At 39.4% G+C, this 22,987-nt stretch overlaps 1 protein-coding gene across 4 annotated transcripts in view; it reads right to left on the reverse strand.

Annotated features, from left to right (window-relative positions):
- The window catches only part of KIAA2026 (KIAA2026 ortholog), a 53,999-nt gene extending 35,882 nt beyond the window's left edge, over positions 1-18,117 (reverse strand). For 2 of the 4 annotated variants that reach the window (XM_033003810.2, XM_042804812.1), the window contains exons 1-3: positions 16,925-17,659; positions 14,230-14,430; positions 6,259-7,682 (exon numbers count right to left, since the gene is read on the reverse strand). In XM_033003810.2, the coding sequence (XP_032859701.1) occupies positions 6,259-7,682; positions 14,230-14,430; positions 16,925-17,505 (2,206 nt within the window). In that variant the 5' untranslated portion in view covers positions 17,506-17,659. Of the gene's footprint in view, positions 1-6,258; positions 7,683-8,320; positions 8,342-14,229; positions 14,431-16,924; positions 17,660-18,064 lie in introns of those variants that run through there. The other 2 variants (XM_033003809.2, XM_033003811.2) reach the window with 2 other exon arrangements.
- Positions 18,118-22,987: the final 4,870 nt, after the last annotated feature.

Consider the following 22,987-nt stretch of genomic DNA (forward strand, 5'->3'; position numbering starts at 1 on the left):
GCTCAAGCCTGTCTTGCCACCTGAGGGTGAAGAAGAATAAATAAATAAATAAATTATATTTCAGATCTCTTCCGGTCCTATTTTAGAAGCACAGAAATTTAGACAAATAAAACACTAAGCTACAGAAATCCTCTTGACATTTGTAGATTACCTCAGCAAGGACAATACAGCTCATTTTTAGGTTATCATAACATTCTGACTTGAAAACAAGAACATTTTTTGCAGATCTAATAAATATTTTTGTTATGAACTATGATATGAATCCTTGTGGCTACTACTTGAACAAAAATAATGATAATCTGTGCTTCAAATTATAAAGTGACAATATGGAGGAATTTTGAATAAAAATTTATTTTAATAATATTTTTTAATAAAAATGCGAATTAAGCATTACTATCGACTTCTGATGCTTCCACACGGACACAGTGTATGCTTTTACATGGTCAAAACAACAAAGCAGGTCTGAACAAGAGCATTAATAATGCTGAGTTAGAAAACAATGGAAGTAAATGCAATAAAACCTCAGTGGTACATGTTTCTGAAGATACTGACACTGCAGCTCAGTGCACCGAGTACATTGTTACAACTTGGTAGAATGACTGATTTAATGTTTTCAACATGGTTAGACAACACCACAAGGAAGTTTTTACAACTCTGAAGACAAAAGTGAAGTTTAAACTCCCAAGGGCAGCACACCAGACACTACAAAACTGCTGCCAGGCTGCTAAATTAATTTCTTCACATTCAAGCAATGCTTGATTTTATACAGAAAATGTAATGGTACTCTAAAGAAATAAAATATACTGTCAAATGGACTTGAACCAGGTAGACTGCTGTAAGTATAGGGTATAAAATTTACATCAAGGTTCTTCTAAAAGTGTATGCTGTATTAATGTTTTCTACATGAATGGGAACAAAAGAGATTCAGTTTATGCTTACTTCAACCTCTGTTTCAGGCTCATCAGTTATTTAAAACAGCTTCTGGTCCCTCCTATTTTCTCAACCCTATGGATGTTCTGAATTTCATCCAATCCCTGTTTCAAGCAAGCAATCACAGAATTCTTATGCTTTTGTACTGTGCCTTGCACTGCAATCTTTGTTGTACCCCACAATTTACTTCAGCATAGTTTAGTCCAGATCCAATGAGACTATCATAATTGTCAGAGTCTAATTCAATTATAACCTAATTTATCTAACTCCAGTAATAAAATAAGATTTAAAATGGATGTGTAGCATGTAAGTTGCTTACAGAACTACTCTCTCTGATTCTGTGTATCCATTAGATTCAGTACTACTCTGTCAATAATATTGACACAAAACACTGCCATAGTAATAATTATCATGCTTCAAAGCCACAGATTCAATAAAGTGGTTACATCTTCCTTTTTGTAATCTGGTAAGAAAACCTCATAACTACGGCAATGCTCATGACATGGCTGTGTTCTCCAGCAAGTTTTCTTCACAACAGTTTAGTTTTCAGCTAAAAAACTTGTACAACCAGTCTATATTAACGAACAGTATCTTTTTGGTACCACTGCTACAGCAAGCCAGGAATGTGCAAATCATCTCATTAGAAACATGAACTGTAACTTGATTACATTTAGCTGCCTTGGAGAACCAAAAGCAGAAGAAAAAAAAATCACCTTGTTAAAAATAAAGAAAGGTACTCACTTTTACTTTCCTGATGCCCTCTTCTACCTCCTGTACTTTTAGAGAACATTGTAAGAGTGATTATGGCTATGATCAAATTTAAATCAAGTGGTCAGGACAAGTTTTACCAAATTTCTTTCTCTCTTCTACTTTGTAAGAGTATCTTTAAAGAGAAGATAAAATTTCAGAAGAACCTTGAGAAATACTACTTAACCTTAAACATGATGAAACATTACAAAACAATAAGGCACTAGCATTAATTCAATCCAACCCTATCCATTTCAACCTAATAGCTACAGGACTAATGGACATTTGTCCTGGGTTGAGTGAGTGGGGTGGGTTTTTTTGGTGGCAGGGGAGGGGGCTATAGGGGTGACCCCCTGCGAGAAACTTCTCGAAGCTCCCCCAGCTCCAACTCAGCTCCACCTCTGCACCAAGGCTGAGCCAATCAGCTGCGCCTCTGCGATAACGTATTTAAGAAGGGACGTGGTGACGGGCAGTCGGACTTGTGAGGAGGAGTTGCTGCAGCTGTGTGAACACCAAGGTCAGTGGAGGAACGGAAGAAGAAAGGAGGGGGGAGGTGTGCCGGAGCAGAGACCCCCCTGTATCCTGTGGTGAGACAGTGGGGCACCCTGCCCCCTGCCACCCATGAAGATCTACGGTGGAGCAGATAGATTTATGGCCTGTGGCTTCCACCTGGTTGATGAAGGTGCTGTGCCCGAAGAAGGCTGGGGTCTCATGGGAAAAGGTAGCCCCGCTGCTGTAATTCAGTGCTGGGAGGATTGCAGCATGCGGGGGTGTCCCACGCTGGAGCAGCTTGGGAAGGGCTGCAGCCTGTGGGAGGGACTCCACTTGGAGAAAGCTGGTGTCCCATGCCAGCACAGTGTAAGGAAATGCTGTGGCCTGTGGGAGGGACTCAGGTTGAAGAAAGTTGGTGGAGGACTGTCTCCTGTGAGAGGAGGACCACGATGGAGCAGGAGGAGAAGTTATAGAAGCTTCCCCCACCAAAGATGGAAGAAGCAGCAGCACTGACCGCACCCCCCATTCCCTGCCCCTGCGCCGCTGTGGGAAGGAGGTAGAGATATCAGGAGCAGAACTGAGCCCAGGAAGAAGGGAGGGGTGGGGGAAGGTTTTCTCAAGATGTGGCAATACTTCTCACTGTCCTACTCTGTTAAGTTTTGTTAGTGTTTGTAATAAATGTATGTTCTTTTTTTAATTCCCCTAATGAGTCTGCCTTTTGCTTGTGACCACAATGGGTGATTTTCCTCTCCCAGTCCTGTCTTGAATTCCATGCCTGGCTCATTTGTTTCTTCTCGTTGCCAGAAGAGAAGTGAGTGGCTGCATGGTGTTTGGCTGCCAACCAGGCTCAAACCACAACAACATTTAACAAGCATTAGAAGAAAAGATCTTTCTCATAATACTGTAATACTTCACAAAAATTACCTCCATCAAGGTCAAAATTTGCAATGAAGTAGTAGTCAGAATAAGAAGGGAAATGCCTCAATGTATTAAGAGATAAAGGACAAAAGACTACCAAAAGAATAGAACCCTTCATATCATGCCCGGGACAATGCCTTTCACCTGCAGATGAAAAAATGTTTTTATGCCCTCCACCTGAATGGAAGTGAACATGCCATCTGAGCGTAACTTAGACTATGAGATCCAGCAGATCAAGTAACTAGAGACACAGGAAAAGTGTAAGTGGAGAAAGAGGAATTTCCATAATTTCTCACTGAACAGACACACATGATGTCTCCATGTGCAGTCAGGGTTTCAAAACTGTGGAAACACCAACAGCATTCAGGACAGAAAACTTTGTTACTCTTTCTGGATTTCCACCTGCACTGGCACATCTTCCTGTCTGAAACTGACAATGAAAGGCAGTAATAGTATACCTTTAGTGTTCTCTGATGATTAAAATAGGTATAATTAAAACCTAAGTGCAGATGATTAATGGCATCTGGTACTGGTCTACAGTTACATATTCCTAACAAAACTATACAGTAACGTTCTCTATTAAATTACGTTTGATAATGTTAAGCTCCTTATGACACAACATGGAATTGGGAAAACAGAGGTGCATGGCATTCTACTCCTGAACTTGCTATTCAGTCATTTAAAAACATAAATTAAAACTGAAAGAAGAAGTGTTTTAGCTCTGATGTTTTTAGTGGTATGAAACACTAGCTTATTTTATGATAAGCTTCTGAAACATATCTAGGTCCTAAAATATATTCTTGTAAATCTCAGCATAAAGCACAAAGGATGATAATTGGATAAATAATCACCATTATAATCCTGTATCAGATCAGCATTAGATGAGCCTTCATACTAAAATATTATAAAACCCAAACTTTTTTAGCACTTCAGAAAACAAAACAAACTTCTTGCAAGAAATGGAGATCACATAATAGCTATAAAGGTCAATATATGTAAGGTAACGGGGATAATGAAAGCCAGGGATTTCTATTTTCAGTTTAGCATCCATGCACCATATGCAAGATTCACAAGGAAACTGAAGGAAAGTTCTACTTGATTCCAGTTTTATTAATGAGCTTAATTTCTACTATATCAATTAAAAGACAGGAATTTTGAACCAAAATAACTGCCCACATTTAGCTATTATGGTTAAGCATATTACAGTAAGCACTACAGTTTCCACTAACAGTGCAGGATTTAGTCTGGGATCTACTCAAGACCAAAAATTCTTTAGTGTTTCAGAGTAAAAATTAGAAATTAAAAATATGAGAATTTTCACTGAGATTATATTATAGAGTATGTTCTTATTATAAATATGTTTATTCTGTGATTGCTGTTCATGATGCTTTTCTTTAAAAAAAAAAGTTTAAACTCACATGCCAGTATTTACAGTTCTTCTAACAGCACTTCAAAATTTGTCTCTTTTCATCTTTAAAAACAAAACATAACTTGTACCTGTAAAAAAAATTCTGCTAACATGCTATTAAGTATATCAAGTATCAAGATGAAGGCAAATGGGCAGCTTATTTGAACTTTTGTTATTTTTATGACACATATAAGAAAAGCAGTTATTACAGTAAACATCATCTCTATCAGTTAACCTCAAAAGCTACTTTCAAATATTGCCAGTCTGTTTTGCTAACAGTAGTTGTCTTTCAAAACAATGATCTATTAAAAAATGACACATGCTGTTCTACAGGCACTGCTTAATTCATAGTAAGTTGATTTTTAAGCATCTGTTGTAAAATAAGGGTTATGAAGATGGCAACTTACTTTAAAATCTTTCACAGAAAAATAAAGCACACTTGGTCTCCAATTTTTCTTCAATAGTTCTCTAAATTAAAGAGCCCTTTTTGCACTTTGGTTTATTATTAATTCTGATTTTGTCTGGTTTTAACAAGAATGAAAACACTGATACATTTGAAGAGCTAACAGTCACAAAAGTGAATGTAAAATACATTACTTTTGCTGAATACTACATGTATGAATTTCAACTGTAACTCTTACAATTTATGTTTAGAAGTGAGCACTGCAATTTTTTGGAGGGAGAATGTGATTTGCATGTTAAGACAGTTAAAGAAGTAAGTATTCTGCACAAATATTTGGGATCTAAACTTGATTAGATTGTTTTCTTAGCTTTAAACTTATTTTTTTCTTTTAAATTACTTGTTTTCTTAGCTTGAAATTTCTACTCAACTCCTAGCTAAAATGCACTGGTATCAGATCTCTAAATTCTCTCACCCTTTAGAAGATGTTTTGTTACACAGATTTTTGCTTTTGGCTCTCTACTTTTCAGCTGTAATCCAGTATTTACCTGTCAATCTATACTGTTGTGAAAATAAGCCTGTCTCTTCAAAAAATTTAATGTTTGAAGCAGTTTGCTAAAATCGAACACAAACAACTTAGCCCGTGAGTCAACAGGATAGCAGATCAAGCTCTACAATGCTTCATATGACATCAAAAATACTACAACTATCTGACAATTTGAAATCAAGGACTTCGTGAGTTAACTGAAATCTAGATCATCTATCACCTACCTGGAACACTTAACTAGATGCTGCTCATATCTGTAATAAAAATTCCATCTGCATAAATTCTGTACCTCAATTGTTGGACTAAAGAGAAATGTGATCAGGCCTGCAGTCAGAGCAGTGTTGTTTGGTGACCCAAGACTGCCAGTTCCACTGAGAATGATTTTAGATTCATGATCTCATATAATTACTCTGAGTTTCTTTGTAATTTGGATAAGGTAATATTATCAGAAAGGGGAGAAATATTTCTGCAACTGCTATGATATAAGACAGCATAAAACAAATTCAAGCTACACTCTGCCATGCTAACCAATCAGACTCATTCTCCTAATTATTTTTTGTAACAAATTATTCCAATGAATAAATTTCTCTAAAGATACATTCTGTAAGTTAATCAGTTTAATCAGCTGATGAGCCTGTTTTATATGCTTGTGTTATTGAACAGGAAACGTTCACGCTATAATTAACATCATAAAAGTCTAACGCAATAAGGCTGTCCTGTTTCACAAAATAAAACGTAGACTAATTAGCAAAAACAACAATTAAAAAAAAAAAATTTGTAACCTCATTTTTACTACAGATAAAAATGTCAACTTACCAGACTTGTGTTTCTTGTGTTTTGCTTTCTTTTTAATTATAAACAACTTGTTCTGGATCTCAGATTTAAAAGATTTGAATGGATGAATATCACGCTTTCTTTGTAGGTCATCAAGCTTTCTCTGTAGATTTTCATTTAGAATATCCTTCAACTTCTTTTTTTTCTTCTTCTTCTTTTTTGCCCGCAACTTACTTAGTTTCTTATCATTTCGCAGTGAGTTCTCTAGCATTGTTTCTTCAGCAGATTCATGGTAATTTATGTCTTGGTTGTCAGGAGTGCCATTGAGATGCATTTGGCAAGCTTTCAGTGTGTTCTCCTTGAACGGACTGATCTCAGCTTTTACTCTGGCCATTTCAGCACAACCTTGTCCGTTCCCCACAGCCCTTACTTCTCCTGAACTAGGGCCACCACCCATACTAACAATCTCTCCTGAACTGACCAAATTCCTCAAGTTCTCTTTATAGCAACCAGTTTTTTTGATGTTGCAGACTCCTGAGGTCTTGATTTCACAGTTAATCTTAATCTCCTCTGTAGTGACTCTAAAGCTACCTAAATGTGGCTTTTTTTCTGGACAGATAACAGAGTCCACACTATTCTCTACTTCTGTCTTGGAATGACGTAGCAGCTCTTCTCTACCACCAGAACTGACCTGCCCGTTACTTTTGCTTACATATTCGTGTTTTACTTTGTCCAATTTAATACGTGACACTTTTTTAACTTTGATGGGAGGAGATGGGAATTCAGGGGCCCGAAAAGGTTTTTGTTTGTAAATCCGGACATCTGCACCACAGAACTGTGGAAAATGAACATATGCATTCTCCAGGTAGTCGTAACCAAGAATTACTTCTCTGCATTCGTGGATAGGCTGACCCAGCACTGCATCCTGAACATCCTTTTGTGTTTCATACACAAAATCACAGAGACCTTTTAGTAGCCACACTTTTTGGTAGAATGGTAGCTCATGAAATGGTTTTTCCTCTAAGGGATTAACTTCTCCAAGGACTTTGAAAAACTGGGGACACAATCCAAGTTTTTCTGCAGAGCTATTAGGATTGTCAGTCTGCCCTACAACAGTATACCAGTGTTGTACTTTCTGTCTGAGTGCTGCTTCCCAAGTCCTGTAAGAAAGTGTAGGCCTGCGATGTAATGTAGATCTGCGATGAGGAGGACTTAACAAAGAAGTCATTATTTTAGATAAAAAAGCATTACACTGAGGCATCAGAAGACAACGTTCCAATTCATAGAATACTATTTCAGGTAAATTTAAAATCTGTTGTGCTAAACAAAGAAAATGACCAATAGCTGGAATCTCCCACATTGTCTCCATCCTTGTAGGTGCTGCTTGAGCTAAAAGTGACTTTTCCCATTCTTCCATTTCTTTCTGACTAGCTTCTTCTGCTTCTTTTCTTTCTTGCTCTCTCAGCCTATTAAAAGAAAGTTCATGAAAATCCAGGTATCAGGGGAACAAAAAGAAACTGTGGAAAAAAAAAACAGAACTACAGTATGACAAACATACTTATCTTAAAGTAATAAAGAACACAGTACATAGTTTTAACTCAGTGTCTTAGTTTGGATTACACAATGCATCACTGTACCAAAATAGGAAACTAGTCTTTTATTTCTATCAGCACTAGTTAAAAAAAGGGAAAAAGGTGAGAAAAACCCCCTGGCAGATACCAGTATTTCTGGTGGTTTAGATTTTTCTAAAAAAATGTATTCCCTTCCCCAATTCCTTTTTGCCACGATTAAACATTTCCAAAAAACTACCCTTATGAAAATCAATGAAAACAAATTCCAGATAAGTCTTGCTTTCAAACGGTTGCCCTGTGGCTTGTTTCACCTACCTTGTAACTCCCTTCCTCAGTACACAAGTATACATGCCTAACTGTTAAGTGCTTCATTCACATACAAAAACCATTTTCCCCCCCACCCATAGACGTGTTACTAGTTGGTTTGCAATGGTGGTCAAAAAAGGAAACAAATATCAGGATGCATGAAGAATGTGATGGAAAATAACACCAGAAATAAAATGTCATTACATTAATAAATGGTTTGCCCTCACCTGAAAAACTGTATTCAGTTCTGGTCCCCCTATCTAAAAAAAGGATAGAGCAGAAATAGTGGGTATTCAGAGAAAGAGATTATCAGTAATAAGAGGCCTGTAAAAACTTCTGAAAAATCTGGGACTCTATACAAAACACTACCAAGAGGAAACATGACAGCAATATACAAAACTAATATGATAGACTAGGAATTTCTATTTGCTTTTACTTATAAATTCATCATGAAATTTAAAGACAACAAGTTTAAGAGGAAGAAATGCTTCCATTTCAGATAATCAATCACGCATAGTTCACCATCTAACTTACTAGAACATAGGATATGTTAACCCAGTTCCAAAGTGAAAAACAGGACATCCTCATGAATCACAAGAATATCAAGGGTTACCAGTAACAGGAGGGATTTTTCTTTAATGTTGCAGTGGTAAACTAACATTTTTGCCTCAAAGCATGACCATATTCCAAAAGATAGGATTAGGTTACAGCTGTACCTACAGGAAAAATTTCTAGAGCTCATCCATATCTTTTTCTCTGCAGTTTCTAGCACTGACCACTGCTAGACACAATCACCTGCGTATATATCATTAATGTGACCTGTTACTGGAATTCACGTCCTTCCTGCCAGATTGCTACCCTCCAATTATATTTCTTTGTATACAAGTAGCAAATAAATGCCGTCTACTCATTCAAAGCATGAATGCTTTGCCAAGTCACCCAAAGGGTAATGGTATATTAAAATGTTTCTTTTGACAACATGGTGCTAATAGTGGCTTCTAGCATGAAGAATGTGTATTTAAAGCATTAATTATTGACTATATATCTCAATTATGTAAAAAATGCAACAAACCTAGTTTAGCTCACATTTTTGTATCAATACAGGAGATATATGCCATGACCACAAACTTAAAAGTTGTATCCTCTGTGTATGCAAAGTCACATAGAGTACAATAAGAGTCCACTGAATGCTTTATATTATATAATTTAATTTAAATTTCAACTGACTTGTTACCATAATTTGAACAGAAATTTTTAATACCACATACATGCATCCTTGTTATTTATGTACCTACCAAATGCAGAAAGAGATTCATGTAAAACAAAATTAAAACGTAAAAGGAAACAGGTCAGTAAATTCTCAATTTCACTCTCCCAATGCAGCTTTAATTTTACTGTATAATGGATGGGATCAAAAGACAAAATCCTACTTTGCAGCACTAATTTAAACATATAATGACTATGGTCTAACAACAAAATCCCATTTGCCATTCTAAGTGAATAAACCAGTAAATTCAAGTTGTATAGGTAAAGTGAACATTTTTTTTATTCTGACTTTTTTCTATTACCATGCATTAATATTGTATTACTATAATAAAAAAAAATACCTAAAAATAATAACTTGCAAATGGGGCGGAGGAAGAATGATAGTAAGTAGAAAGTGTTCTCAAAAATAAATTACAAAGCACTCCTGAATGCCATTCCCTCCCCCTTCCTAACTGTAAAACATACTCCCAAATAACCTGCTGTCCCCAAAAGGTGTGAACTCTATTAAAATAGCATGGAAATAAGTTTAAGTATGAATAGACACACACTGAGATAGAACATTCGTAGAAACAATCACATTTCTGTATCATTTAATAAAAATCCCAGGCTGTAGACGATCTAAAAAGGTCACCTTTACAAGCAGTTTCAACTTATGATCAATTAATAATTTAAATTAAGGTAGAATTCTCAAAATAAATACAATTCCCTGGATTTAAGTATCTTGTATTTCATAAAATGACAATCATTACACTATTTTAAAGATCTTTTTAAAAAGAAAAACATGCGTTGTTTCAGTTGCAAAAGGTTTGCCTTTTTTTTTTTTCTTTAAAGCTATAATTTTTTCACAGTATCTGTAATCATTCCATTCTCAGTAAACATTAAAGAGAAAATGTAAATAATAGCACACTTTCATATCTTCATTATTGAGGTCTTCCTACTAGCTGCCCATCTTTTGGAGGGCATAGCTTTTTCCTGGGCTGTTTCTTTGAGTGGGAGGAGGGGGATGAAGAGGGGTGAGAAGGTGGGGCAAGGGAGCTGGGGTGGAAGGGCAGGGGTAGAGAGAGAGAAAGAGAGAGAGAGAAACATTTGATTTTTAGCAGGACAAATATCCTTACATTGAGAAATTCTCTGGACAAACATATTTGGCTTTTATGCTGACAGCAACTGTAAAAAACCCATTGTTTCATACTTTTATTTATCTTTTTCAAGAACATGTTTGTAGACATTTATTGTGTTTACAATAATAACGCAAAACTATTCTAAGGTTCAGCTGACATTTCCAGACTACAAAGGACAAACTTTTTCCTAGAACATGCCTGCACCAGTTGTTTTGCAGCTCGAGTGGATAAAACCATGGCACCTGACCTTAAAACTCAGCGGAGACGCTCCCCAAGTAGAGATACCACCTGTAACAGAGGCCAGACGTAACTCCCGTCTTTTCTTAAAAGACGGCCAACACATCTCACCAGGTAACTCCTTCTCACTTGCAACAAGAGATTTCACTTGGAGGGAGGAGGAGGCAAAGACTAGGTTTCCCGCCCCTCAGTTACCACTTCTACCCCACTTAAGTGTTGTGTAATTTTTCACAGGTAAAAGGTAAGGCATTGGAACTCTGATGACAGGGTACAAAGAACTGTTTTAATTCTACACTAACTTGTTTCTACAAACATTCTTTTAAAAATAAACTAGAAAGGTACATACAAAATAGCAATATTATGCATTATTATAAATTAAGATATAATAGTCAGAAGAAATTAAATTTAGAGATGCCCATGTGACCTTAATTCTGTAATGTCTTTCATTGTATTATGACATACTCTATATTTTTCCATAGGACCCAATTAATTCCATGCTTACATCCTCATAAAAGGCAAAACTGACTGTATATTCATACCTCATTCCACAATGTGCTAATTTAAATTACTAGCTTGCAATCAGAGTTGAATTCTTTAAATGTTTTAATGAACATGTCTGAAACTTATGCCAGGATCACATTTCCAGAGCTGCTTAGCATAATTTTCAACAAACCGAAGTCATACAGATACTTTCCATTGAAATCAACCAGTTAATTACCTATCAACCACTGATGGTTTTAAAAATTTCAGTAGGAATCTACCTAGGTGTTTCAGTATCTAAATGACTCTAAACAGGCAAGCATTTCCAATAATATAATAATTCCACAATTATTTATTGTTAACTAATATGTTAGTATGTATATTGATGTTACTTAATTAGCATGTAAACAAGCAGCTGAGCAGAACCATATGGAAATGTAACTAATAATCCACGAAGATATTCAATATTCTGATAATTAGAATAAATGAACAAAAGGGAAGCTTATAAGCAAGACTGACAAGAAAAGTAAATCAGATATTGTTATATATATACACATGGGGGGAGGCGGGCGGTAAAAGTGCTTTAGCTGCTGTACAGAAACTAAGCTGCACAACAGTAAAATCAGCTTTGCAAAGACATTTTCTCAGTTTTCACATGTTGAGTCTACCATGATGTATATATGACTTTGGGGAGGTTATAAAACATTAATTAAATAAAAAATGAAATAGATCGTGCAAGAAATTAATAAACTACAAGAAAGAAGAAGAGAACCCTCTACAAAGAATACCTAAATAACAAAAATAACGGAAGTGTATGGAGTAGGATTTCCATGAAGTTAACTACAGAAAATAAAATAAACATCATACTTCAGGATATTCTTCCAAAATCTGCAGCTGAAAAAAAGCTTGTAAAATCAATTTCAAGGATTTGGGGAAAAAAAAAAAAATCAGAATCTATTTTAAAGATTTCATTTACTGCAGTTCTTTCCACTCATCAGAAGACGCCTCTGCCTTACCAGAATATCCAAATATCTAAAGCAAAGGATTAGATATTAACTTGGATTTCGATGGACAATTTCTTTATGTATGAGGCTAAGTTTTATAGGAAGGCACTTGCATTTGCAACCTTACTTATCTGGGGCTCAAAGTTTGTAACTACCAGTGAAGTGGCTCAACCATCTAAACTAAGATACTTACTAGTTAGAAAGTACATGTAAGCTGAGTGGTCAGCTAGATGGCCAGAAAGTGAGCACTTTTTAATGTTCCTGATAACTTATCTGCAAAAGCACAGCACTGCACATTCCAGTGAAACTACCCAAGTCTGCAATCTAGCATACAGTTTTGAAAGTATCTATTCTGTGCCAACCTCAGTGTGCCAGATTTCCAAAAGAAAGAAGCTGAATAACAATTTTCACTTCTTAACAGATGATAATATATTCGACATAATCTGTATTTTAGCAATAATCCAAAGTAAGTTTACGAAGTTGTAATATATTTTTTAATAAATTAGTGTCCCATCTTAGTGTTGTAAGTATGTGTATTTATACATAAAACACACTGAAAATTTATATATGCTCTATCATATGATCTTCACTGGTAATATATTACTAATTTTATAAGCCTTCCAATTTCCAAGACTTTTTCATAAAATACCTCTACAACGTACTTCTGGAACACTAGCATTTGGAAACAATCTGTATACCGAAGTTGCTTTGAAAACATGGTAGATCCATTAGGAAATAAGACAAGTTAAGAAGCTATCTGATGCATGATTATTTGAGATCAACAGCTTCCTAATAAGTGACATAGTTCAAAATTTTAGGCCATAAAGAGGAAAGCTAGTTGTGATCTTTTTCTGTTATTGTAAAACATTCTGTAGAATCAACCACCATGGAGTATCCTTCGACCAGGATCTGGGACTTTTGAGTACATCCAGGTACACAGATCTAACTGTTAATTACTATAGTTTTGCAGGAATATGCAGGTGTGTGAATGCAAAATCTTTATTTCATCAGGTAATATGTTCTACTGATTCTATGGGTGAGATAAAATCCAATCAAAACGTCCTTTTTCACGACAGCACTATCAAGTTCAGAGATCCAGAACACAGAGTTGGACAATTTTACCAGAGAAACAATAACCCTGGTGATCTTTGCTTTTTTGCAAAGTAGGAGGTGGATTAGAAGAAAAAAGATTCACCCATTTCTAGGGAAAATTACTGTCTAACATTCAAGTCAGCCAAAACTGCATGGCTTCAAATCTGTTAAAAATGAAGATTACCTGCAAAATGAGAGTGAACTGGTTCTATATTGGAAAAAATCTCCAAAACTGTAAACTTTGAGAAAAACTGGAAATATTTTGCTTCCTAAAGCTAGTACTGTCTTATCTTCTTGCTCTCTCAAGTTACTGTTAAAGTATACAAGCTCATAAGCTAAAAGTGAAACATATCACAATCAACACTAAACACTGCCTGGAATTATATACCTCAAATTTATGAAAACGACAAAATCCCAGAGTTAATTACACATGCACATTTTAAATTTGTTACCTAAGTGACAAGCTGAAATGCCACATCAGTGAGATAATAGGAGTGGCACTGGCAGAGATAATTGCTTCTGGCTATCAGTGAGGAAAGCAGTGACAAGATCATAGAATTAGACTGTAGATAAGCACTCTGGTAGTTTTTAATCTAATTTTTGCATGGAAAACAGTCCAAGAAGCTGATGACTGAGCTAACAGGAAATTGCTGTGGATGTTTTCAGTTACTAATAAACTTTTCATAAGCCTAAAATAACAGCAGCCTTGATTTATTTTAAAGCTTATATGAGTTCAGCAATTTTTCAAGAAGGTGGTAAATCAGAAACTAATTTCTGGCTTTGTGGATGCACTGTATTGATGTCCCTAGGTTCATTCTTGAACTTAAGACAAAGAGCACTGCAACATCTATTTACCTAAAAAAACTTTAATGAGCTATCCCCTGTAAAGAACTAGAAAGACATAATTATTTTAAACCAAAACAAGATAGCATTTATTACCTCTTTTCCTCTTTTGCTCTCAGCTGTTCCTCTTGTCTTAGAACCTGAACCATCACAGACTCAAACATGCCTGTTGACAAGCCTACTAAGTTGCGAGGTGTGGAACGACGTCTTGTTGAAATGCATGCTGTTCCTTTCTCATCTTCCAGCCCAGAGCATCCTCTAGATGTTACAGCTATTGACGTTTTCTCTCTTAAATGCCTAGAAGAAAAAAGCAAGCCAATTAACAATGTCCCTTACCAACAGCACTGCAATGCCTACACTACCAACCACAGATCAAGTATATTTACTCAGAAGAAAAGCTATTTTTCACCTGCCAATTTTTCAATGTTGAAAGTTCCTTTACAAAATTTTAAACTTCAAAGCAACATGTTAATATGAGCTATGTTTACACATCTGTTAAAAGTGGTGAGTATTTATCTCAAGTAACCAAATCTTATTTAGAGATTGAATTTCCTACATTAGTTCATAAATATTTGGAAAGAAAATACTTCCACAAGACCTGAGCCAATACACTATCTTTTTAGAAGACACCTAAAAACACTGGGCGGGAGGAGGAGGGAAAGTGCACTTGTTGGTTGAGGGGAGTGTATGTTAAACAGCAGTTTAGTTTTGTTAAAAACTAAAAACGGTGAAAAGCAAAACAATACAAATTTAGTTGTAATGTTACATTTCATCTTACACTGTTTCAAAGTACACCAGCAACACTAGTATGAGAAGTAACACTATCACACAATCTCTGAAAACTTTTGAGAAGAGGGGAGAAAAAAATCCAACTTCCATTCTAAAGCAACCTCCATTCTAAGGTAATTTTCAGGGGTTTGTGATATCTGAGAATCATACAACCAACACCGATCACCTCCTTTGAGTCACTTGATGGGGATCGCTGAGGTAAATACTGCTCTCTAACAAAGCAAGAATGATTATTTCACTAAGTAGTTCTTAAATTTAATTTTACTAATAAAATTAGTTCTGTTAAACGCTTAAACCTGTCTGATCAAAAACTGAAAAACTTTGAGACTTCTACATTCCATAGTCTTTCTACATACAGCTCTTAGAAACTTTTACCAAGCTAGTGTACGCAGACATACTGAAAAAATCTTTACAAATATCCAAAAAGTTAATGTAAGAGAAACTTATTATATCCTGAGGTACGATTATTTTTATCCAGTTTAGTATTTCTTTTTATTTATTTGAACAAATGCTGAATTTGTGAAAGAATGACACTAGCAATTTTTTTCACTAAATACATATATTGCTATCTGATGACACCGTACATAAAATGACTTCACTTTTTTATGGAGTTTCTAATAAAAAGGCATTAAGCATTCTCAGGTCCTACCAAATCCAGTAAGTAGTCATATAATTCAACAAAGGGCCTTCAACAAAATGCCCTTCGGCTCAATACAGTCGAGACGTTACAGTCATACAATATACAGAAATGAACTTGGCACAAATCTTCCAAGCTGCATCTGGTTAGCTATTTACTTGCCAGCAGTAGCTCTTTTAAGCCAGGAATTCTGTTTTTTTGGGTTTGGGGTTTTTTTTTTGTTTGTGGGGGGTTTTTTTGTTTGTTTTTTTAAATCAAGTTTTACTCAGTCAAACCAGCAACATCCATGCCTCATTAGGTTCAGCTCCTTCTCTTCTACTCCCTAACTGCCCCCAAACTGCCATTATGCAAAACCAGTTTCAAATATAGCATTGCTACAGGTGTATAACACAGAATACATTCACTCTGGCTTAGTTGAGTTCTGCACCACAGTCCTGAAGTGTTCCTAATGCACAAGCTACTTGCAACTAATACTTGTGTGTCACTAGCAAGTTTAAGGTTGACAGACATTCACAGCTTTATGTGTTTCCTAATGCTGTTCCTTCTTCACCTTCATCAAAAAAAATCCTCTTAGTTTTTACATGCAGAATATTATGGCACACAGAAGACTGGTGGACCTTTCATTGTAAGAAGCCACCAGTTTTCTGAGTATGACTAAATTAAGCCTATGTCAAACTTATGAAAAAGCATGTATTTCAGTTGTGATCTAAAATGGGCTTTCTACTATATGGCTTGACAGCTTTCTATGCTTCAGCTGCTTTGGCTGATACACAAGTTCTTGCCACGGACTTATATGTAAACATATCGCAATTTCCATTTTGCCATTTAAGACTATAATATGCTATACGTTACCTTTCATTTTATGATTTTCAAAAAATACACCATTTCAAATTAGGTACGTTGGCTCAAGATTTTATTCCTACTTATTTTAAAGACAGTAAAAATACCACAAACTGTAAAAATCACAATTTTGAAGAGACAGATGTTCACGCAGAGTTTGAGTAGTTTCACTTGCTTTTGACAGCATAAAATAAAGGAGCATTTGACATCTTGTCTAAACGACTGTGTCTCGAGGCTCATAAAAGGCTGCTTTCAGAAGGAAAATCTTAGCCAGGAAATGCTGTGCCCTGTTTTGCATTTTGGTATTTTTGGGTTTGGAATCTCCAAAGCATTCTGAATTATGATTTGAATAGTTCCCAGTAGGAGACATTCCTCTTTGTGAACATATTGAGAGTCTGAGAACCTTACTGTGGATTTTTTAAAAGCCATGCAAATGGTATTTTTTACATAAAGAAACATGCTCTCCAATTCTACTTTTATGTAAATAGCATGTGGCATGGCCCCTACAGAGTTTTCTGCACCTACCGGGACAGCAGCGCCAGCTTCTGTTCCAACATCATCTCCAGCTTCTGGGCCTGTTTGGAGAGCCAGTGATCTACACCATGCAGCCGGTAACATGTCTCCAGCATTAGGCGGAAGTCACCCACAAAATCTGCTATCCCTGTGTACTGCCCGCTGGAAAATTTCTCTTCCATCTTCAGCAGCCACATTCCAGCTGGCGACTGCTGAAAGGAGTGACTGCTGCTACGAGCCGAGAGGCAGCCAGCTCCTTCTGCCCCGACGGATGCCTGATCCACGAGGGGCTTCAAAAACGGTGCTGTCAGAGGCCGGTACTTCTCCAGCAGAAACTCGCGCAAGATGCGGTAGCCCTGCTGCAGCTCGGGATCCAGGCTCTGGTCCCAGGAGCCGCCGCCGCTCTTCCCTCCCGTACCATCTCCCTCCTTGGCCGGCTCCTCCTCCTCGCACCGAAGGCGGCTAGCCGCGGGCCGCTCCGCCGAACGCTCTCCTCCCGCAGCGCCCGGAGGGTCCATGTCTCCCACCCCGCGCACGCACAGGGCCTCGCCGGCTCCGGGGGGGCTGCCGGCCCCGGCCCGGCTCCTCAGCATCAGTTAGGGACGGCCGCGCTCCCCCTCGCCCAGCCGGCGAATCCGCATCGGGCTCACCTACGCAGAGAGACACGATTCAGTCCCCCGCCGCGGCCTCGGCCCGGCCCCTGGCTGCGGGGGGCGGAGGCAGCGGCCGGCCGCCGGCTCGGCCCGGCCCGCCTCTCCCCGGCGCCAGCCTCCCCCGGGCCTGCGCGGGAGCCCCGCCCGCCCGGGCACCGCGCCCTCGCTCTCAGGGGCCGCCTCCGGCGGCGGCCGCCGCCGCATCCCTCCGCCCGCCCCCCGCCGGCCTCGCTCCCTTCCCCGCCCGCGCCGGGACGGGGCCGCCCTCCTGCGCTTGCCCGCCGCGGGGCGGCGGGTTGCCGTCTCCGCGCTGGCCGCTACCGGCCAGCCCATGTCTGCGCGGCGAGCGCTTCCCTTCCCCTCCTCGCCTCGCGGCGCAGCCCCGGGCCAGCGCCTGGAGGCGGCAGCGGCATCAGTTAACAGCCGGCGGGCGAGAGGGGGGGGAGGGGGCCCGACGGCCCGGGAGAGAGTCGAGAAAATGGGAGACGCGCCGCCTCACCTAGCGCGCATGCGCTCGAGCGGCGGCGGCGCGGTGGGAACGCGGGGCGCCAGGTATGGGGACGTCATCAGAGGGCGCCTGCCGCGGAGCGGGGCGCGCCGGGGGGGGGGGGGGGAGCTGAGGGCGCGTGCGCGGAGCGGGGCGGGACGGGCACGTGAGGCACTGATGTCGTCATGAGTGAGGCCGGGCTGGCCGGGTGTCGTCACTCGGCGCCGTTGTCGATGCGGGTGGTTGAAAACGCCCGCCAGCCTCGCCAAAGCCTGAGAGGACTTTTGCCCCTCTGCGGGGGGTGGGTTGCCCTGAGGGCCCACTAGTGACCGATCTCCCGGGTGTTCCAGCTGTTTCGTGAAACACGCTCGGCGGTGGGAGTGGGGAAGGCGGTGGAAGCGTTCAGCCCTACCCACGGAAGTTCCTCCCCGAGGACTTCGTGTTCTGTAAGTGGGAGCGGCCAGGCCACCGCGCTGAGCCGCGGTGGGGGTGCGCTGGCAGTCCCGTCAGGTCTGCCCTGAAGCGGCCTCCCGTTCTGCTCACCCCTGGGAGGAACCGTGCCCGGGCTCCCGGGGGCTCCACAGGAGTAGTAGTAAGCACCTGAGAGGCAACTGCTTGAGCTTATGCCTGCCAACATACATAGCTGTCTGAAGTGCCCCGGGTACCTTGCAAAGAGAGAGACAATGTAAGTGGGGAAAAACAAATCAAGTTTTCTTTGACCAAGCCTCTGCTTCTGTGGGGGCGTTCTTGTGCCTCCTGCAAGGTAACTTTCTGCAGAGATCACTCCAGAGACCTTGCTTATGACACTGTCTGTATGGAAATAACATACAGAAATGTGGCACCACTACCGTGTCGTTACTATGCTTTTTCATTCTAAGGACACCAGAAAATTTCCATCCCCTTCATCCCTGTTGGGTCACAGCCAGCTTTCATAAATGCTTCTGTCAAGCTGTATTTGCAGAAGGGGCTTGAGCAGATGCTGCGGGTGTGGTAGCCTGCTCACGGTGCTATGCTTCCCACACTGGCCATGCCTACAGCACAGAAGTTTGGGACCCACAAGGTTAGCGAAACCCCCTTCCAGTCCTGTTTTCCAACGCCAGTCTACAAAGCCTCCGTACAGTGAATGAATGAACGTTGATCCTCAAGGTGCTGCCATCTCTCCTGATCACTTACTGATACTACAGCTACCTGGTTTTATCCTCCAAAATCTCTTCTTGAATTGCAGACTCTGGAGAAATGAGGTCAGGCCACTTGGCATGCGGGGTGCTGGCTCAGAGGCTGCAACATGCCCCCACATTGGAGGGAGGTGATCCTGCCCGGAGGACTGTTGTGCATTGAGACCTTAGTGATCCATGCAACAGTTAACTCAAGGGTAGGCATGTACATGGCCCTCAGGGCTGCAGCTCACTGTTAGAGGAGCTGGCAGGCAGCTCCCGTGTACCAGCGATCACACCACCTCCATGAACTTGCATCTGTCTAAAAGTGCAGCAAGAAGTTTTTATGTAAATATAATTTCTGTTTGACAGTAGAAATGATGAATAGAGTTGTTTTCTTGTAAAAAATCCTCTAATAGCTTGGATGACCACAATGGGGTAGCCCTTCCACAGATAGGGTATTCAGAGGCCCATTTGATGCTGCACTACTCCTGATTCACAGCTAAGATAACAGTTGCCTATTTCTTTATGGTGTTAACTCTAATAAATTGCATTTGAAATTATGCTTTGCAGAGGCTGAATACCTTTCTTACTGGAACCATAATGGACTAGCATGTCCTGGTGCAAAACAGTGGGAATGCAGGCTTGGGTTTTCTTTAATAACTTATCTCAGGAAGAGTGTTCAGCTTGTCTAATTCCCACTCCAAGCTGTGGAGGGTCATCATCAGGGGGACAGAACTGGTGGAGGGTTTCCTGCAACATACGTGGAGATGAAATCACCTGTAGAAAAAGCATGATTGAAGATAATGGAAAGCAGCCAGCTGAGTTACAGTGGGAATTTCTAGTATAAAAGCAGTTTAGACTGGCAGCTCTTTTAGCAGCTTTGTGGCTTTTGGATGTTCAGCCAGTGACACTCACTTTCTGGTACTGTTTGGTCAGTCAAATGGGAAAAGTCACCCAAGCAGGACTCTTAGGCCTCTTCCCATAGGACCCTTAAGCAGTGGCTTACCTCCACCCATCAATTATTGGCCTGATAACATGTAAGGCCACAAGTCTTCACAAGTCTAGAGATCAGGCCTGCCCTGGATTAACGAGGATCAGCTCCCCAGTAATCTTCAAAATAAGGCTTTTCTTCAGGACTGTGAAAGTCTTTTTCCAGTATTCCAGCCCCATTGAGATGCATGTTGCTTGCAGCCTCCCTGCTGTGGGACCTGCTGGCAGCCAGATGCTTTGCAAGAAATCTGTTAGCTGTGGGAAATGGCAGAGTGAAAGAAATCTTAGCAAGATTATAGACAGTCCAACTATTTCAGCTGGACCAAACAGATACTGTTGGAGGAGAGGGGAATTTTAAGTCGTGTTCTTCTTGCTTGGGTACTGTGGTACTGCATCTCTTGTTAGTGAGCACTCTGACCTGCATGTCTTGCTGTGTTTCTCTGCTCCTGGCTAACCTTCGGCTCCCTGACACATTATACTGGTCTACACCTGCTTGTGATTACCCAAAATGTGGGAGGTGTGCTCCAAGGGGCTTCTTTCCCCCTGAAATACAACTTCTCAAAGACTAGAAATGGCAACAGTAAAATTTATTTTACTTGTGTCAGCTAGCCAGTTACCATCTCTCCAGCTGCCTGAAAGCTCTTGGTGCACAGGTACCTGTTATGTTTTCTTCAAGGTGGCTGTCCTCTTAATGAAAGAAAAAGAATTTGTAGCATCTGGAATATACAGCTTGGTCATGGGGAGAGAGACTATAATGAACTACAAAGCCAGTATCTGTTTTCCACTTTTTTTTTGCATTCCAAGAAGTTAGAATATTGGTTCAATGCTCATCCTTTGAAAGCGTTTTGTAGGTCTTCCCTGTGAGTCAGGGCTGAGATAACATGGTTATATGTTGCATATCTAAATGAGTAGTTTTTTTCAATGTATGTTTAGCAGCTTGTTGGGCCTGGAAGCTCATTTATACTTTCTTCAACAGTAGCTTAATAAAAGTTGTTACTTCTTGTTATATGTCTGGCCTTGCCCTGAGGCTACAAGAACTTGAAGTCAGAATTCTGCATTCTATTTGTAGACTAGTAACTGAGAAGCCACAAAATATGACATCTGTAGACTGTGGTGTGATAACTTCTCATCTATATTCCGTTCTGCCTTGGAAAACAGATCTTTCAGTCTATGGTAATGAAAGAAATACAGATATCATGATTACACTCTGAAATTAAATTTACCGTGAAGAATGGGGCCACATGACAAAACAAGATAATATTGTTTATTGGGAGCTGTGACTTGGATCAGCAAAATATTTGAAAGAGGATATTTTTTCTAAGTATGCAATCAAAGTAGGATAAAAGAATTTAAAAACAGACAAAAAAAGTACCCAAAATTAATTATACTTGCGAACAGATCATTGTGTCTATCTATGAAAACTTTTATGTGTTATTCTGTTTTCTGTAATGAAAAAATACATTTAATTTAACCACTCCCTTAATACACGATCTATGTATTTTTAAAATCTTGCCACACGGGTGCACTGTTGAATAAAAACCATACCCCCATTCCTTCTTTAGTTAGAAGTAGTACTATGTTTCGATGTAACCAGGATATAACTGCAGGAGCAAAAGCAAATAAACTTTAGAAAATATGTAACGGTGATGAAATGGAGTTGTGTTTTACCACATTCAGTATTAATAATAGGAGCTATGACCCACATATCAGAAAAAATACTGTTCAGAATAAATAGAGCTGATAAATTTAACACTTTAATGAAGCTTATTCTAATTTCTCTTCATACATCTGAATTTGATATACAGTTTCTGTAAAATGTCATTATATAGATTTACATCTTTTTTAACCATAAAAAATAATTGCAAATGTGGATCTGCATGATCTTTTCTAAGACAGAAAGTTACACTAAATGAGCCCCTCTGCATTCATGTTACCACAAAGATGGCAAGAAATTTTGCAATTTCAGTGTTATCCACAGTGTCTGGGGTGTTTAGGGAAGAGTGCAAATGTCATGTGGATAAAGGTGTACCGTGAGGGAGAAGTGTGATATATGCTTGGGGAAGAATCATCTTCCATGTACATGAAGGACAGGATGATTTTGTAAAGGAATAGAGCCAACTACTAGACATGACCAGTATCCTCTACCTCTGATATGATTGTTGTGTGAAGGAACCTTATCAGGTCATGGAGGTCAAATTCAGGGTTCTAAAGTTGAGAGAGTATGACTTAGGCTGACCATGAAAGCATCCACAATCTCTTCAGACACCCACTGGTGATGTAAATATTTAGTCTCTTCCTGAAACTTGATTTGAGTATTATTATAATGATTTTATAGTGTGCCCTAACCTGATACTTTGCCTTTATATTTGCTTTCAAACTGAAATCTGTGTTATTAGACCACAAAGGAACATCTAGTGATTACAAATATTATATAGAGAAAGATAAACTACTAAGCAAAAGCCGAAAGTTTTAACTCCCTGAATTAGTTGCAGTCGTTGTCTATATTTAACAACAGATTTTATGTGCATTCTTAGAGATTTATACATAATTCTTAGAGAATGGGTAAAATATTTTACAAAACCTACTCTGGACCTCTTAAATCCAAAGGCCCTCTAGCTCTGGTTGTTGTCTATTCTAACCTTTTCAAGAGAACTGTAGCATTTTTGTAAAGGAGGATATCACCGTTCCACCACCCTCAAAGAATCATTTAGGCTGGCAGAATAATAATAGGTGTTTTAAGACACGGGAAGGTTGTGTCGTAACAGGTCAGAAGCTGCCTGTTTCAGCA

This window comes from Tyto alba, unplaced genomic scaffold (genome assembly GCF_018691265.1).
Source record: "Tyto alba isolate M040663 unplaced genomic scaffold, T.alba_DEE_v4.0 Super-Scaffold_42, whole genome shotgun sequence".
Classification (NCBI taxonomy): domain Eukaryota; kingdom Metazoa; phylum Chordata; class Aves; order Strigiformes; family Tytonidae; genus Tyto; species Tyto alba.